This window comes from Natator depressus, chromosome 10 (assembly GCF_965152275.1).
Source record: "Natator depressus isolate rNatDep1 chromosome 10, rNatDep2.hap1, whole genome shotgun sequence".
Lineage (NCBI taxonomy): Eukaryota > Metazoa > Chordata > Testudines > Cheloniidae > Natator > Natator depressus.
Genome location: NC_134243.1, coordinates 57070878 through 57088226, shown reverse-complemented (window position 1 = coordinate 57088226; position 17349 = coordinate 57070878). Strand labels below are relative to the sequence as shown.

General features: G+C 41.4%; 1 protein-coding gene across 6 annotated transcripts in view; it reads left to right on the top strand.

The window, feature by feature from the left end:
* RNF111 (ring finger protein 111) overlaps positions 1–17349 on the top strand; it is a 92170-nt gene that overhangs the window by 52081 nt on the left and 22740 nt on the right. For all 6 annotated transcript variants that reach the window (XM_074966238.1, XM_074966237.1, XM_074966236.1 and 3 more), the window contains 2 exons: positions 6264–6389; positions 7446–7572. In XM_074966238.1, coding sequence (XP_074822339.1) covers positions 6264–6389; positions 7446–7572 — 253 coding nt within the window. The remainder of the gene's footprint in view (positions 1–6263; positions 6390–7445; positions 7573–17349) is intronic.

The following is a 17349-nucleotide window of genomic DNA, read 5'->3' as shown; positions in this document are numbered from 1 at the left end:
AATGCTGCATGTGACTCTTAATTGTAATACCATGGTTAGTGGACAATTACAATTAAACTGTGGTGAGATGTGACAGTTGCAGTAGAAAAGCCAAGGATTAAGTAAGCACTGAGGCTGAACTACCCTCTCACTTGTCAAGGTGGCCCCTCCAGGAAGGATCAGAGGTACTTTAGTGGGGAAGCTTGGGGAAGCTAGTACTTCTGTTGCCCATGCTTTACCTGTCCTGTGAATAAGCAGAGTTCAGTTTCAAGTGCAAGCAATTTGCACTTTTTTATTACCACTAGCAGGTAATTTCCAGCTTCCAAGCAAATCCTTAAATGTTTTTTGCACTGTTGAAGTCAGCAAGACTTTTTTAAATATAAATTGACATTTTAAAACAAATGAACAACTGAAGGCAAGTGAGATGGTTTTTTAAAAAAAAATCTTGACCTTGGAAATTGTCGATAAAATCACTTCAATTTTCATCTACATTAAAGCAAACATCATTAATAGAAATTTTGACTTTTTTTCCATAACAGTGCTATTTTTTGGTGTGACCACAAAAGACTAATTAGGGGGAGCTGTTCAGGGTTTTAAGGTCAAGAATTCTGGACCCATGTTGCTTGTTGAAAGAAATGTAACTTTTTTTTATAAATGTTACTAAATCTTTTAAACAAAGAGAAAATAGATCACCAAACTAATTTAGTATTAAATAAAACTAAAAATAAAGAAATACAACTACCAAATCAAGGTCAAATCAACCAACCAATCAATCTGAATGCTGGATTGGAGTTAAATCATAAAATATGTTAAATCATCAAACTAATTCGAGATAACCAGTCCTTAGAATTCTCTGGAGAATTTATAAGAAGGTGGCTGTATGTTTGGCTATAACCACAACTATAAAATGTTACCAGTTCTAATCAAATCCGTGACCTAGATAAATTTGGTTTCATTATTAAAAACTTAATCAGTTCTAACATCTGAACTACAACCTCAGGCAATTAAGCTTCTTTGTTAGAATTCTGTTCTTATGTGGTGGCTAACCCTTTCCTTCCTCCATTTCCCCAAAACAGATATTACAATACAGACTTATATCTTTGATAAGCAGAAGTTTGACAACTCCTACTTACAAGAAACTGGTCATTCTGTAATTTTTGGTATCCCAGGCCTTTTAATTACAGGACACAGAACACACTTTAACCAAGTCTTTAACTGTCTTTCAGACAGTTTTTTAGGGCTGTTTAAATTCGGGAAAATTACTTTCTGGCACCTTTCCCTTGTGGGCTTTGAGTGCTTATACACATGCATGCACACAACTACATTTTTACACCCTAAAAGTAAAGAATATTAAAAGGCTGGGACACCGCCAGCTAACGAAAATAAAAGAGAAAAATAGAAAAAGGAAAATAACAGGATTAACTCTACAGCTGTCAGTTTTATGGACTTTTATGGAATAGGAGCTTGAACTGCAGCCAAGGAGCCAGATAGTGATGTTTCTGGCACAGCGCTTCTTATTACTGGCACAGTGCTTCTTCCTAGTGGACTTAGGTGCAGGGAGAGACAGGTCAAAGGCTGGCATACCTATTTCTTGTTGTGAATTACTCTCCCTGGTGTTATCACTCTCAGGGTTCTGGAACATCAGTTTTCCTTCAGGTGGCTCATTGGCCCAAAAGGCAAAGCATCACTGCCTTACTGTTGATGCTTATAGTTTGCAAACTTTGCTTACTGAGTCTTCCAGTGTCTCCAAGGTCTTCAAACAAATCTGGTCCAAGGCCTATCTTGGAGCCATGCAACCTGGCCCAGTCAGTTTCAAATTAGGTAATCTGTAGCTGGCATTACTTCTGGAAAAATCCTTTTCAAACCAGTAATTAAAAAAACTATTCAAGGTTTTACATGCCACAGAGACTGGAAGTCTGTGACCCCCTGTCAGGGTTCCCTCCCCATTCTGAGGTACAGATGTGGGGACCCGCATGAAAGACCCCCTAAGATTATATTCTACCATTTTAGGTTAAAAACCTCTCTAAGGCACAAATTCCTTTCCTTGCCTTGGACGGTATTGCTGCCACCACCAAGTGATTGAAACAAAAATGCGAGAAAGGGTCACTTGGAGTCCATATTCCCTCAAAATATTCCCCCAAGCCCCTTCACCCCCTTTCCTGGGGAAGCTTGAGAATAATATACCAACCAGTTGGTTACAAAGTGAGCACAGACCAAACCCTTTGGTTTTTAGGACACTGAAAATCAATCAGGTTCTTAGAAGAAGAATTGTATTATAAAGAAAAAAGTAAAAGAATCACACCTGCAAAATCGGGATGGAAGGTAACTTTACAGGGTAATAAAAAGGTTTAAAATACAGAGGACTCCTTTCTGGACTCAACTTCTCAGTTACCAAAAACAGGAATAAAACTACCTATTAGCATAGGGAAAATTCACAAGCTAAAACAAAAGATAATCTAACTCATTTCCTTGCCTTATTTACAATTTTTGTAATCTTAGATGAATCATTTCAGGTATGTTTTCAGGAGATGTTTTACCTGCCTGGTCGGTCGGTCTCTCTCCCTCTCTCTCTCTCTGTCGGAGAGGGAACAAAACAAAGAGAGCACAAACAAAACCTCTCCCCACAGATATGAAAGTATCTTCTTTCCTCATTGGCCCTTCTGGTCAGGTGCCAACTAGGTTATTTGAGCTGCTTAACCCCTTACAGATAAAGTGTTTCAGTACAGTGGCAAGGAGGGATTTTATGCTACCCTTATCTGTATGTTTGACACCCCCAGCTTCCAAAACAAAAAAAAAATTCCCCTTTTTGTCATCAATTTATGGACAGATCACTATAAAAAGACCTATACAAATAGCTGACTAAACACTGAGCAATAATCAATTGCTCACCCACCAACAAAACTAAAAAGTTAAACAACTTATGGCTAATGTCATCACTTCTTGCAACAAGACAATTTACAGTAATTTCATAGTTTCATCTTTTCATAATTTAAGGCCAGAAGGGACTATTAAACTTTGTACCTTCAAAGATGCTAAAGCCCTGATGCATGATATGTAATGTCATTGAGTTACAAGGGTTATGAGCGTTTTTGAGGGTACTGCAGTCAACCTCATTCTCCCCATGAAGAAAGGGAGTGAGTATCGGGTCTCATAGATTCACAGATTCCAAGACCAGAAGGAACCATCATGACCATCCAGCCTGGCCTCCCCCATACACAGGTCGTAGAATTTCTCCCAGAAGCTGGATTAAACCATATCTTTAAAAAACATATCTAATCTTATTAGTGATGCTGAGTCCACCCTCTAAGCTGTTCCAATGTTTCATTATGCTCCCAGCTAGGAAACTGCATCTTTAATTCAACATCGATATTTGAAACTAGGCTGATAGGTCAAACAGTTTATATTGTAAAATGTAATCTTGATAGACTGAAGTTACTTTAAAATCTCTCAAGGTGAAACTTTTATTTAAAATTAGGGCTGTCAAGTGATTAAAAAAAATTAATCACGATGATGAATTGTGGAATTAAAGAAATTAATCGCACGATTAATCGTGCTGTTAATAGAATACTAGTTATTTAAACATTTTTCAATGTTTTTGACATTTTCAAATATAAGTGTACAACGCTCACTTTATATTTTTTATTATAAATATTTGCACTGTAAAAATCTAAAGAAATAGTATTTTTCAGTTCACCTAATACAAGTACTGTAGTACAGTCTCTTTGACACGAAAGTTGAACTTACAAATGTAGAATTATGTACAAAAAATATCTGCGTTCAAAAATAAAACAATGTAAAATGTTAGAGCCTACAAGGCCACTCAGTCCTACTTCTTTGTTCAGCCAGTTGCTCAGACAAACAAGTTAGTTTACATTTACGGGCGATAACGTTGCCTGCTCTTGTTTACAACATTACCCGAAAGTGAGAACAGGCGTTCACATGGCACTGTTGTAGCTGGTGTCACAAGATATTTATGTGCCAGATACGCCAAAGATTCAGATGCCCTTTTATGCTTCATCCAACATTCCAGAGGACATGCATCCATGCTGATGACTGGTTCTGCTTGACAATGATCCAAAGCAGTGTGGACCAATGTATGTTCATTTTCATCATCTGAGTCAGATGCCACCAGCAGAAGGGGTTTTTTTTTTGTTTTGTTTGTTTTGGGGGTTTTTTTGTTTTGTTTGTTTTGGGGGTTTTTGTGTTTTGTTTGTTTTGGGGGTTTTTGTTTGTTTTTGTTTTGTTTTTTGGTGGTTCAGGTTCTATAGTTTCCACATCAAAGTGTTGCTCTTTTAAGACTTCTGAAGGCATGCTTCACACCTCTTCCTTTTCAGATTTTGGAAGGCACTTCAGATTCTTAAACCTTGGGTCGAGTGCTGTATATCTTTAGAAATCTCACATGGGTACCTTCTTTGCGTTTTGTCAGATTTGCAGTGAAAATGTTCTTGAAACGAACAACATATGCTGGGTCATCATCCGAGACTGCTATAACATGAAATATATGGCAGAATGTGGGTAAAACAGATCAAGAGACATACAATTCTCCCCCAAGCAGTTCATTCACAAATTTCATTAATGTATGATTTTTTTAACGAGCATCATCAGGGTGGAAGCATGTCCTCTGGAATGGTGGCAGAAGCAGGAAGGGGCATACGGATATTTAACATATCTGGTATGTAAATATCTTACAATGCCTACTACAAAAGTGCCATGTGAATGCCTGTTATCACTTTGAGGTGATGTAAATAAGAAGCGGGCAGCATTATCTCCCGTAAATGTTATCAAACTTGTGTGTCTTAGCAATTGGCTGAACAAGAAGTAGGACTGAGTGGCCTTGTAGGCGCCAACGTTTTACATTGTTTTGTTTTTGAGTGCAGTTATGTAACAAAAGAATCTACATTTGGAAGTTGCACTTTGACAATAAAGAGATCGCACTACAGTACTTGTATGAGGTGACTAGAAAAATGCTATTTCTTTTGTTTATCACTTTTAGAGTGCAAATGTTTGTAATCAAAAATAATATAAAGTGAGCACTGTACACTTTGTAGTCTGTGTTGTAACTGAAATCAATATATTTGAAAATATAGAAAAAATGCAAAAATCAAAAATTTTTGGTATTCTGTTGGTATTCTATTGTTTAGAAGTATTAAAACCACGATTAATTTTTTTGAGTTAATCTTGTGAGTTAACTGTGATTAATCGACAGCCCTATTTTAAAATACAAGATTTTTCAAGTTTATACTGTATAAAGTCTGTATTCTCATAGGCTGTTTCTCTCTCAAAGATGACTTTTGTCCACTAGCTTAAGGAGACGTTCTGGGAGTCATTATGAAGCTGCGTTAACTTTTGTTTTTTAAGGAGCAGTTTCTCTGTCTATTGTCACAATTCCTTTTGCAAGAACCAGATAATTGTGGCAAAATCTGATTGTGGCACTCTCTGATGTGAAAAGGTTGAGAATAGAACTTTTAGTTAAGTCCACTATTACTAACTGATTTGGCTATTGACCAGGCAGTTTTCCTATGTCATTCTTCTGTAGTAGCACAGAAAACTTTCAATTCCTGCCAGGATAAATTACAGGTTGGTGGTAGCCTTCTTGGGGGAAGTCATCCTTGCTAGCGATTTTATGCAGTAAAGCAGCTACAATAGCTAAGCCACCTGCAAAAAGCACCATCTGGCAAGAGAACGCTACACGTGGTTGTTTGGACATGAAGCCATCCACCCCATGTTCTGCTTTTGGGAAACACAAGTTTCTAAACTGACAGAAAAATTAAGCAAAGAGTAAACTTATAGCTACTACTTCCCTTATAGAATTATATGCTTCCAAGCTTTTAAAGTTTTAAAAATTTTCCATGACTCCTTTGGAAGTATCAGCTGATGGGTTACAACCAACTGTTCCTTAGAGTACATTATACAAAAACTTCAGATGCTCCTTGTTCACCTGTTGCATGGAGAAACTGTACTCCTATCATGTGGACTAAGAGAAAATGAACTCTGTATTATCTATTAAGAGAAATTGCTGCCTTTTAACCTAGAAAACAGAAGTATTGCTTCATGTGAATACCTAAGTACCTTAATCTACCAGGAAGCTGCAGATTAAGATATGGATGACTTTTCAGTTGTGAATGTCTCTGGATCTTGACATATAATGATGAAACTGAATTTTACTTTGGCAAAAATGGTTAACCTCATGTTGAAGACTTAGTATTTTTCTGTAGTCATGCCTGCCAGATAAAGGTTGAATCATTATAGTTTTAACTCGTGCTGTCTTGTATTCGAACTCTTAGACGTGCACATGAACGGCCTCCTCCACATCCTCACAGAATGCATCCCAACTATGGTCATGGGCACCATATCCACGTGCCTCAGACAATGTCCTCACATCCTCGACAAGCTCCAGAGAGGTCTGCCTGGTCAGTACTCTTAATTCCTCGTTAGTGTCATATGAGTTGGTAGGTGCCCATTTATTGGCATTTGCTATATGACCTTTCATCCTGAGAATACGTTGATAATGTTTTGATTTAATTTAACAAACTGCCAAGTGCATGTGCAGGCTAAAATGTGTTAACATGGCTCTCTCTATAAAGTGCCATTTTGTTTGCTACTAGCCAATTTAAACTTTTTTCCAGTTTGCTTTTACAAATGCCAGCAAATATCTACCATTTCTTAACAATGCTTATACAGTTGAACTGTTTTGGTACCAGTTATTGCAAATAAAAGGAGTTCAAAACTCTTGTGTATTGGCAAAAAAAGGAATTTATACAAAACATTTTTTGAAGTTAAAAGTTCAGACCTTTTGAACTGTAAGCTAATTTACCTTTCCTCTTATCTGTGACTGAATTTTTATTTAAAAAACTTTTGCATCTGATATGTAGTAAGAGGAGATTTTAACTGAACTTTTACTCCTGAGCTTGGTCTACTCATAAACTACTAAACCTGTAACTTTGTAATTAGTTTTTCTGTTGTGTTGTTCCACTCCTAGTAACCTGTGGTTTACAGTGGCTAGATAGCTCTGAAAATTCTAGAACTTTACTATCTAGATCTAAGATAATATCTCAGATCCATTGGGCAACTTCCTGTAACTACAGTGATTAATGGAATGGTGAACTGCAGAGGACTTATTGTATGAAAACACAGGATTTCAAATCAGTAATAGAGTAGTTGTGCATAACACATGATTTCTAAGTTAAGTCTGTACTGGTATTTGTTAATTTTATTTTTACTGATTTTTTTTTTGTCTTTAATTTTTGAACCAGATGTTAAGTCACAAACACGTTATTTGAACCAATGATGGGATTACAGAACTGATTAAATGGAAAATATTTATTTTAAAGTAATTAATCTTTTATTTAAAATGTCCTTTGAGCGTGTGTTTTAGATGCCATGATATAAATTTCCAAAACCGTAGAGATGTAGCTAGAGGGCAAAAAGTAACTAGACTAAAACGTTTAATTTTGCTTATGTGACAGGGAACTGGGAATTGAAGCTGGAGTGGCTGCAGCTACATATCCGCCAGGCCCATTGCACCCTCATTTGGCACACTACCATGCACCTCCTCGACTTCATCACTTACAAATAGGGGCTCTTCCTTTAATGGTAAGGAGATAATTTGTGGAAACTCATATGGTAGTTAATCATTACCTGTGACTTCTTAAAGAATTTATCCTCTTTTGTACAAGGTTTGTTACATTTTAATTGGATATGTATAGAATTTTACAAATAATAGTGGTTCAACTGAACAAATGCAGAAAAATCTATTCCATTGTTTTATGTATTGATACTAAATGGGAAGCTAGAACAGACTTGCATTAATTGAATAAAATACATTTAGGACAGTAACATTTCTAACTTCAGCCTTGTAAATGGAAGACATCTGAATGAAATTGTCTCTTGCATAATAATGCATTGACCCTCTGCATCTGATTTAAAAGTTCAGATCTTACTGTAACTGGTGTCACAGTGCTTAACTTTCTAAGCAGCATGTGAGAATTGTATTGATGCTTATTTTATAGTTTATCTTGCAGCACAGTAGGAGTTAAATCTTAGTTCTTCTTCGAGTAGTGTCCCTATGGGTGCTCCACTGTTCTGCTAATTGGAGAACTTCGGTAGCAATCCATCCCGCCTGCACATGCACTGCTCCCCGCCTGCCACAAGACTACTTTCTTTGCTTCATTTACATTTTATTTTGGTCGTTGCCTTAAAAAAAATTGTCTTCTGTGGACCCCCTGATGGGGGGACACTCCTGGATAAGGGTATGCCCAGCTTGCAGGACTTCATCAGTGACTGGGATAGATTCTTTGCAACTGAGTCACTTTTTGGACTTGTGCCAGCAACTGAAGCCCAGATCTAGGAAGGACAGAGAACTGATGCTCAAACTCCTACTTATGGAGTCAGTCCTTCAGCCTCTGAAGTCCCGATGGGAGCCAACACTGTATCTGCCCACTTCAAAGGGGGATGAGCTCAGAGACATGCCTGCGAGCCACTCAGGTAAGGCCTCTAAGAAAAGGTCTGTGAGTTCCCACAGTAAGCCCCAATTGAGCTGAAAAGATCCCTGGCTTGTCCAGTATCATTGGTACCGATGGCACTGAAGCCATCTAAATCTGGTACCCAGGGCACGCATGGTATCGAACCGAGAGGGCAGGTCGGAATGCCTAAAGACCCAGTGGGCACAGGCAAAGAAGTATCGGTACCGCAGGGGTGTGAGAAACATAGAAGATCCACCCCAGGGAAGACTGGTACGGTCGTCAACATTGTAACCGCTGATGATACGCCAGGCACCAACAGAGCTTGCTATCAGGTCTGTGTTTCCAACTGTCAGTACAAGCCTCTTGGCACCGACAGGCTCCACCAGTAGCAATGCCCTCTGCACCAACAGATTTCCAGTGCACAATGAATTTTTCGGTGTCTGACACCAGTTTCTTCTCTGCTCAGTACCGGGGCCCTGGTACCAAGTTCACCCAGAGCCCTTGGCTCACCAATGACCTCCTGCCATGCACCACCCTTTTTGTCATCAGAGTCAGAAATTGACCAAGAGGACCTAGCTTCCCAATGCTCTTCTTGCCCACCGTATGGAGCCCAGTTTCACTCTGGACACTGGGCATACCAACCCTCTGACGCACAGCCTCCCTGGTTTGGGCAACCGAGGTGGCAACCACCGGTCCCCTTACCATCACAGTGGCTGTACTGGCAGGTCCAAAGGCAACAGGCCTCCATCATTACTAGTATGGCCTATCAGAAGCCAAGGAAGTACCCTCCTTCAGCCGCTGTCTCGAGGGCCTCAACTCCCCGACCAGGGAAGGGAGGAACCAGAGGCCAAAGTTGAGGAGGAAGTCACTTCTTCAGCCCCTTTCTCGTCATCGTCACCAGATGAGACAGTGATGCTCCCTCTGCCATCGATGGAGGACGACTTTAAACTGTTCCAGGACTGGGGACAGGGGGTGGCAGAGGCACTCCATATACCTTTACAAGAGGTGTCTGAGTCATGTCATAAGCTGGTGGACATTCTACATTCCTCCACCTCCTCCAGAGTGGCCCTCCCTATTAATGAGGATCTACTGGACCCTGCTGACACGATATGGCAGGCCCCCACGTCCGTCCTACCAACTTGTAAGAGGGCGGACAAGAAATATGTGCCAGAAAGGACATGGAATTCCTGTTCTCGCACCTGACTCCCAGTTCGATCATTGTGGACACAGTTAACTCTAAATGCCACCAACACCACTTTAAGTCCACCACTTATGACCGGGACTGGAAGCACCTGGACTTGTTTGGCAGGAAGGCCTCCTCCTCAGCTACCCTTCAATTCAGAGTGGCGAACGATCAAGCCTTGTGGGCTAAATATGAGTATCAGAACTATGTGAAGTTTAGTTCTTTTATTGAACAACTCCCCTATTCTCACAAGGACCAATTTAAAACCTTAATTAATGAGGGCCAGCTGGTGGCAAAAAGTCTCTCCAGTCTGCACTTGATGCAGCTGACAGTGGCACATTCTATTTAGACTGCCATTGTGATGAGATGGGCCTCGTGGTTTCATCTCTTTGGCTTCCCCCAGGAGGTCCAAACATTGTCCTTTGAGGGGACAAAATTATTTGCTGAACAGACTGATGCCTCCCTCCACACGTTAAAAGGTTCAAGGGCCATTCTTCAATCCCTCAGGATCTATACACCTGGGTACCAAAGAAAGTACAGCCCTCAGCCACCATTCAAGTCTTGCTCACAATATTCATCTCAGTTATCCACGTTAATATTCACAGAGATCATATGAATCTGAGGAAGAAGTCCAGGTTCTCCAGACGAAAGATGTCGGGAACTCAGCAAACTTCCTCTGTCCTCTACCTTGAAGAGACAGTTTTGACGCGTTGGTTGAGGTGCTGTAGAACACTCATGCTAGAAAACCCCACCCATCCCTTTGGAGATGGTCTCACCCTGTTCCACAGCACCTGGGAATGGATAACTGCCAACAAATGGGTGTTGGAGATTATCCGAGATGAACACTGCATCCATTTCTCCACCCTCCCCCTTCCCATACCCCTTTCCCCATCCTCTTCAGGGATCCTTTTCACAACACCTGCTAAACCAGCAGATTAACCACCTCTTCAGCATAGGAGCCATAGAGCCAGTGCCCGTATATCTAAGGAGCAGAGTCTTCTACTCTTGTTACTTCCTGAAGAAAAAAGGGCGTTGGAGACCCATACTGGACCTCAGAATGCTCAACAAGTTTATCAAGGCAGAGAAGTTCAAGATGGTCATGTTATCTACGATCATTCCAGCATTAGAAAAAGAAGACGGGTTCTCAGCCCTGGACCTCCAAGATGCTTATTTTTCACATCTTGATCATAACTGAGCCACAGACATTACCTGAGGTTCACGCTAGGCCAAGACCACTACCATATGGAGTACTCCCTTTCAGCCGCTCATCGGCCCCCAGAGTATTCTCCAAGGTCATCTTGGTATTGGCGGTCCACTTATACTCTCAAGACATCATGATTTATCCTTATCTGGATGACTACCTTCTCACAGGAGCCGACCGTGACTCCATTCAGACGGAAGCACTCCTCCCACATCAAACATTTCTCAGTCTCTCCTCATTGATAGAGACAGTACAATCCAGCTCCCAAATTTTGGCTAAACATTGCCTCCAGCTCTTGTGGAACACAGCTTTGGGCACATCAGTTATTGCTTATGCAGACTATACATGAGATGCCTCCAGGCATGTTTGGTTTGGTTTATAGGCCGAACAGAGACAACATAAATGACTATTGATGCCTACCAGGGTCAAGCAATTCTTGGACTGGTGGAAGGACCCAGTAAATATCTGTTTGTTCAATCCTGTTTGTTCAGTCTTCCCCATCTCTACTCCTGACCACCGATGCATCCCTCAGAGATGGGGCTGTACATCTCAATGGTCGCACAATACAGGGCAAATATCTCCAGCTAAAACATGCCTCCACGTCAACCTGCTCAAACTCGGAGCGATCAGAAACGGGCGCACTCATTTCCTCCAGCTGATCAAAAACATGCACGTATGGGTCATGATGAACAATATGGTCTCCATGTCTTACATAAACGATCAGGGAGGCCCCAGGTCTTATTCCCTATGTGTAGAAGCATCAAAACTGTGGAACTGGTGCATCTCCCACAATATCTTAATATCAGCGGCATACTTATCAGGAATATACAGCACGACGGCGGACAGTCTCAGCTGCACACTCCCACACAATCACTAACGAGAGATAGATTTGATGGTACTCCATGACATTCTGACAATATGGGACATCTGTAGTAGACCTATTCATTACCACAGCAAGAAATGTCCACAGTACTGCTCCATGGGAGACGCCCTCCTCCTTCAATGGGACAGGACATTCTTTACGCCTTTCCCCCATTCCCTCTAAGATGGAAAGTCTTGTTGAAAGTGAAAAGAGAGAGCAAACATCATACTGATTGCTCCTACCTGGCTCGGAGAGATGTGGTACCCTTACCTGTCACAGCTGCCACTGTGTCCACCAATAACTCTTCCAGTCACTCCTTACCTTCTATCCCAGAATGAGAGATGCACTCTCCATCTGAATCTGTGGATTCTGTGGCTCAAAGTCTGGCTTCTGCACATAGAGACATCTTGCTCTGAGGAGGTACAGGAGGTGTTATTGCACAGTAGGAGAGGAACTACTCACCATACCTATCTACAAAAATGGAAGAGAATCCAGATCTGGTTCCAGCCCAAAGGTGTCATCCCTAATACATCCATCCTACTGGTGATCCTGTTGACTCTCAGGAATTCAGGACTCTCTCAGTTCACTGAAGGTTCATCTAGCAGCACTTGCAGTCTTCCATTAGCATGTAGAATGATACTCAATCTTCTCCCACCTGACTACAAAGAGGTTTCTCTAAGGCATAGCAAACTTCTTCCCACAACCCAGACTTTCCATGCCTCAATAGGATTTCAACCTAGTATTAAAAGGTCTGACTAGGCTACCATTTGAACCCTTGGCCACTTGTTCCTTAACTTACCTTTTTATGAAGAAGGCGTTCCTCATCGCCAGCACCTCTGCCAGAAGGATTGGGGAAATAGCGACTCTGATGGCGCATCCCCCTTTCATTGTGTTCTTCATGATGAGGTCATACTTAGACCAAATCCAAAGTTCACTCCCAAGGTGTCTTCTGCATTTCACTTAAATCAACTTATTCAGCCTCCAGACTTTTATCTCAAACCTTCTCTATTCCCCTCATACACTCGACATGAGGAGAGCCTTGGCCTTCTGTTTGGAGAGGACAAGAGCCTTCAGAAAGTCTCCAAGACTCTTCTTCTCCATTGAAGATAGGTCAAAAGGTACGGTGAGATTTAGCTCAGAGGCTCTCTAACTGGGTCTTGGACTGTAGTAATCTGTTACCAATTGTGTAACACAAAACCCCCATCTTCAGTATGCATGCATTCTGCGAGGTCAGTCTCCTCATCCATTGCCTTCTCCAAGGGTATCCCTATATCAAAAATCTGCAGAGCAGCTACCTGGACTTCTGCACACACCTTTGCAGAACACAATGTCATCCTGGGGGATTCTGTTGCAGATCCCAAATTCAGTGCCACAGTACTACCATCCATATCAGACTCTTCTTTGAAGTCCCAATCTCCAGTGGTGGGCACTGCCTGGGAGTCGCCTACGGTGGAGCACCCATAGGGACACTACTCAAAGAAGTTTTACTCACCTTGTGCAATAACGATGGTTCTTTGAGATGTGTGTCCATATGGGTGCTCCACGACCCACCCACCTCCTCTGTACTTCGGAGTTCTAATAGTTGACTCTGCAGTAGAGAAGGAATTGAGGAGGGATTGCCTGTGCATGCTGGTTAGCCTTGTGGCAGGCGGGGAGCAGCGCATGTATGGGCAGGACAGATTGCTACCAAAGTTCTCCAATCAGCAGCGCAGGGACACAGACACACCTACAGGGGAGCACCCATAGGGGGACACCTCTCGAAGAACTATTGTTACTGCACAAGGTCAGTAACTTCTTCATTTGGTTATACAATATTTCAAGATAATTTTGGGTGTCAAGTGAACCATTTCTTATGAAGGAGCATCATTAAAATGGAGATACAGCACATAATTTCTGTTGCATAAGAACAGTGGCATGGGGAGATAAAAATATTGACGTTGGAGCATAAATTTCCCTTGTTTTGCTAAATTAAAACATCTGTTTACTTATTGATTCGATTTTTTTTTATCATGTAAAAGTGGGTATCCTAGGCACCCTTGCTATAAATCACTAGGGCTGAGTAGAGAACTTGCAAATTTTTGGAATAATAGTTCTTCCCTTTTATAACTTGTTCTTACGTTGCTTAAGGCTTTGCTAATTAACTACCATGGTAAAATCTTCCAGTACTTCGATGACATATCAAGATTCCTATTGCATTGATGCTCAGTTAGCATACTGTGAGGTGAACCAGTTACTTGTTGGAATGTATGAAAGTAACAGATGGCTAGCTCTGTCAATAGTGCAACCTAATTTTTTGAGTGGTAGGTATAATTCCATATTTTAATATGGTCAGCAATGCACTGGTTACTGCACAGTCTATTCAAGTAAGTGTGTGTGTAATATATATATATATAATTTTATTTGTTTTTAATATGTGTTGCATGGGCCATTTATACTGGGGTGGCCATATTTAGTGATCCTGCGAGCTGCATATGACAATCTTCAGAAGTTCAAGAGCCGGAGCGCGCCTGACCGGGCTTGGGGCTTCAGCCTTGCAGCAGGGTGGTGTGGGGGTAGGGGCTTCAGTCCTGCTCCTGCTGAAGCCCAAAGCCCTGGTAGCACACCTCACAGGGCTGAAGTCCCAAGACCCCACTCCTGGCTGAGTGGAAGCCCTTAACCCCACCAATGTGCTGCAAGGCAGAAGCCCTGAGCTCCCCCCTGTTCCCCCCCCCCCCCCCCCCGGTCTGGTAGGCAGAGAATTGGGGGGCTCTGTGAGCTCCACTTTAACTGTAAAAGAGACGCATGCAGCTCACAAGCCACGTTTGGCCACTCCTGATCTATACGTATCCTAATTGTCATACGATTTTTAAATTAGGTTAATGATCTTCAGTAGGACAAAACAATTATATTTTCTTCCTCCTTTTTTATACCAGATCATCGGTAACATACATGAATAACTTCAGTTACTTTCAGTGCATAGATTCCTAATGCAGATGTCTACTGTAATAGTCCAGTAACCTATACAGGCATCTAAGGGAATGAGATTCATGTTCTTTATGCATCTTTGTTCCAGCTTATTTTTAAAAATAAGAACACTAAGATTCTACAGGAAACAGCAGAAATTATGATTACGGAATCAAACTCTTCTTTGCTCAAACTTGCAATGGCCCTGCTAAAATAAAGTACTTAATTTGTAATATGTAAATAAAAGCAGGCTCAGGAATGTATTGATATGGGAATGACTAGCATGTAGCATGAAGAAAAGAGGATGAGAGAGAGAAGCTGTGGGAGTAGATTTTTAAAACTCTATTTTAGCTCCCTGTTTATGTAGTTTGGTCATAATATGTTTTAAGATTGTACTTTCACATGCACTAAGCCTCACTGCATGGCAATGGGCTAGAAGGCCACTGATCGTTCCCTTGGACTCCAGCCTTGATGGAAACTATCAAGTTGCTTTTGGAATTCTGCTACTCTTGAAAGATATTGCTGTTTTCCCTCATCAGTCTGCAGTTGCCAACATAATCACTTAATGTTATGCTACAGTAGGTGACAACCTGGTGTGAATGTGTAATAGAGCTGGTTGATTTTCACAAAAAGAACTGCCTCAAAGTACATCTTTTATTTTTGGCCTGAAATCAACTTCTTTGTTTCTCCTTAAAGGATTACGAATATAGATTCCCTACATATGGTATGTAGGTATGCTCTATATGGAAAGCAGAAACTCTCTCTAAAAGCAGTCTTTGTTGGGACCACATGCATGCTTGCTAGTGGATTTGAACATTCAGACTTGAGGATATATGCACTGTGGCCTTGACCCCACCCAGTTTCTGTTAATCTACTGTGATAAAGAACCTCAAAGTTTGGGTCTTCTGTATTTACCTTGAGGAGCTTTTTACCTGTTTTGTTTAGTGTACAACTCGTTCTGAGTAGTACCTGCAGTCCTGGTTAGTTCCACACCAGCTGTTAGGCCCTGATGGCATTGAAACAGTCAGGATTCGAATATGTGCCTCTTGGAAGACAGCTTATCTCTGTACATCTTGGTCAAGTCTCTTTGACAGGGACCTTCCCTGGGTCTGCTCTATTTGTATGCACTTACGTGCAAATCAAGGAAAGGCTGAGAACCAGTTGAAGGCTTTTCTATTGTAATTGGCCTTACATATTCAGTTTCTCATGTCCCCAGTCCAAGCACCTGTTTGACCCAAACTCTATTTTGAAGTTCCTAAGGCAGAAGTGCAGAGCAGCTTTGAGATGCCAATATGACTGAAGGCTGGCTTCAGAAGCCTACATTCCTCTCCACCTCATACCCCTAACTTCAGACTCTCCAGATCTGAGTAATAGGAGACACCATGGATCTATCTGGTCATTTACTGATTGAGAGGGATACAGGGTCATTTTAGGCTGTCTATACTACACAGCTTTTAGCGACAGGACTGTGTCGCAATAGCCATGCCGCTAAAAGTCGCGCAGTGTAGCTGCTGTTCATTGGCTCTCCTGCCGATAAAATACTTCTACCCCAATGAGTGGCATTTGCGTTGTCGGCAGGAGAGTGCTCCTGCCAACAACGCTCTGTTCGCACTGGCACTTGTCATGGCAAAACTTTTGTCTTCCAGGGTTTGGGTTTTTTTAGCACTTCTGAAAGACACAAATTTTGTTGTTCAATTGCCAGTGTAGACATAGCCTTAGTGACTACTGATGCTCTGTTTAGAGTAGCAGCCATGTTAGTCTGTATCTGCAAAAAGAACAGGAGTACTTGTGGCACCATAGAGATGAACAAATTTATTTGAGCATAAGCTTTCATGCTTAGACAGACCCCCAACCTGAAGCAAATACTCACCAGCAACCACACAATAAAAACACTAACCCAGGAACCTATCTTTGCAACAAAGCTCGTTGCCAACTGTGTCCACATATCTATTCAGGGGACACCATCATAGGGCCTAATCTCATCAGCCACACTATCAGAGGCTCGTTCACCTGCACATCTACCAATGTGATATATGCCATCATGTGCCAGCAATGCCCCTCTGCCATGTACATTGGCCAAACCGGACAGTCTCTACGTAAAAGAATAAATGGACACAAATCAGACGTCAAGAATTATAACATCCAAAAACCAAATGGAGAACACTTCAATCTCTTTGGTCACTCGATTACAGACCTAAAAGTCTCAATATTACAACAAAAAAACTTCAAAAACAGACTCCAGTGAGAGACTGCTGAATTGGAATTAATTTGCAAACTGGACACCATTAAATTAGGCTTGAATAAAGACCGGGATTGGATGTGTCATTCCACAAAGTAAAACGATTTCCCCATGTTTATTTTTCCTCCCTACTGTTCCTCACACGTTCTTGTCAACTGCTGGAAGTGGCCCATCTTGATTATTACTACAAAAGGGTTTTTGTTTTGTTTTGTTTTTTTCCTCTCTCCTGCTGGTAATAGCTCACCTAAACTGATCACTCTCGTTATAGTGTGTATGGTAACACCCATTGTTTCATGTTCTCTGTGTATATAAAATCTTTCTACTATATTTTCCACTGAATGCATCTGATGAAGTGGGCTGTAGCCCACGAAAGCTTATGCTCAAATAAATTTGTTAGTCTCTGAGGTGCCACAACTACTCCTGTTCTTGATGCTCTGTTTAGTAACTCTTCTCCCCCTGCCAGCAGCAGGAGTTCTTGGC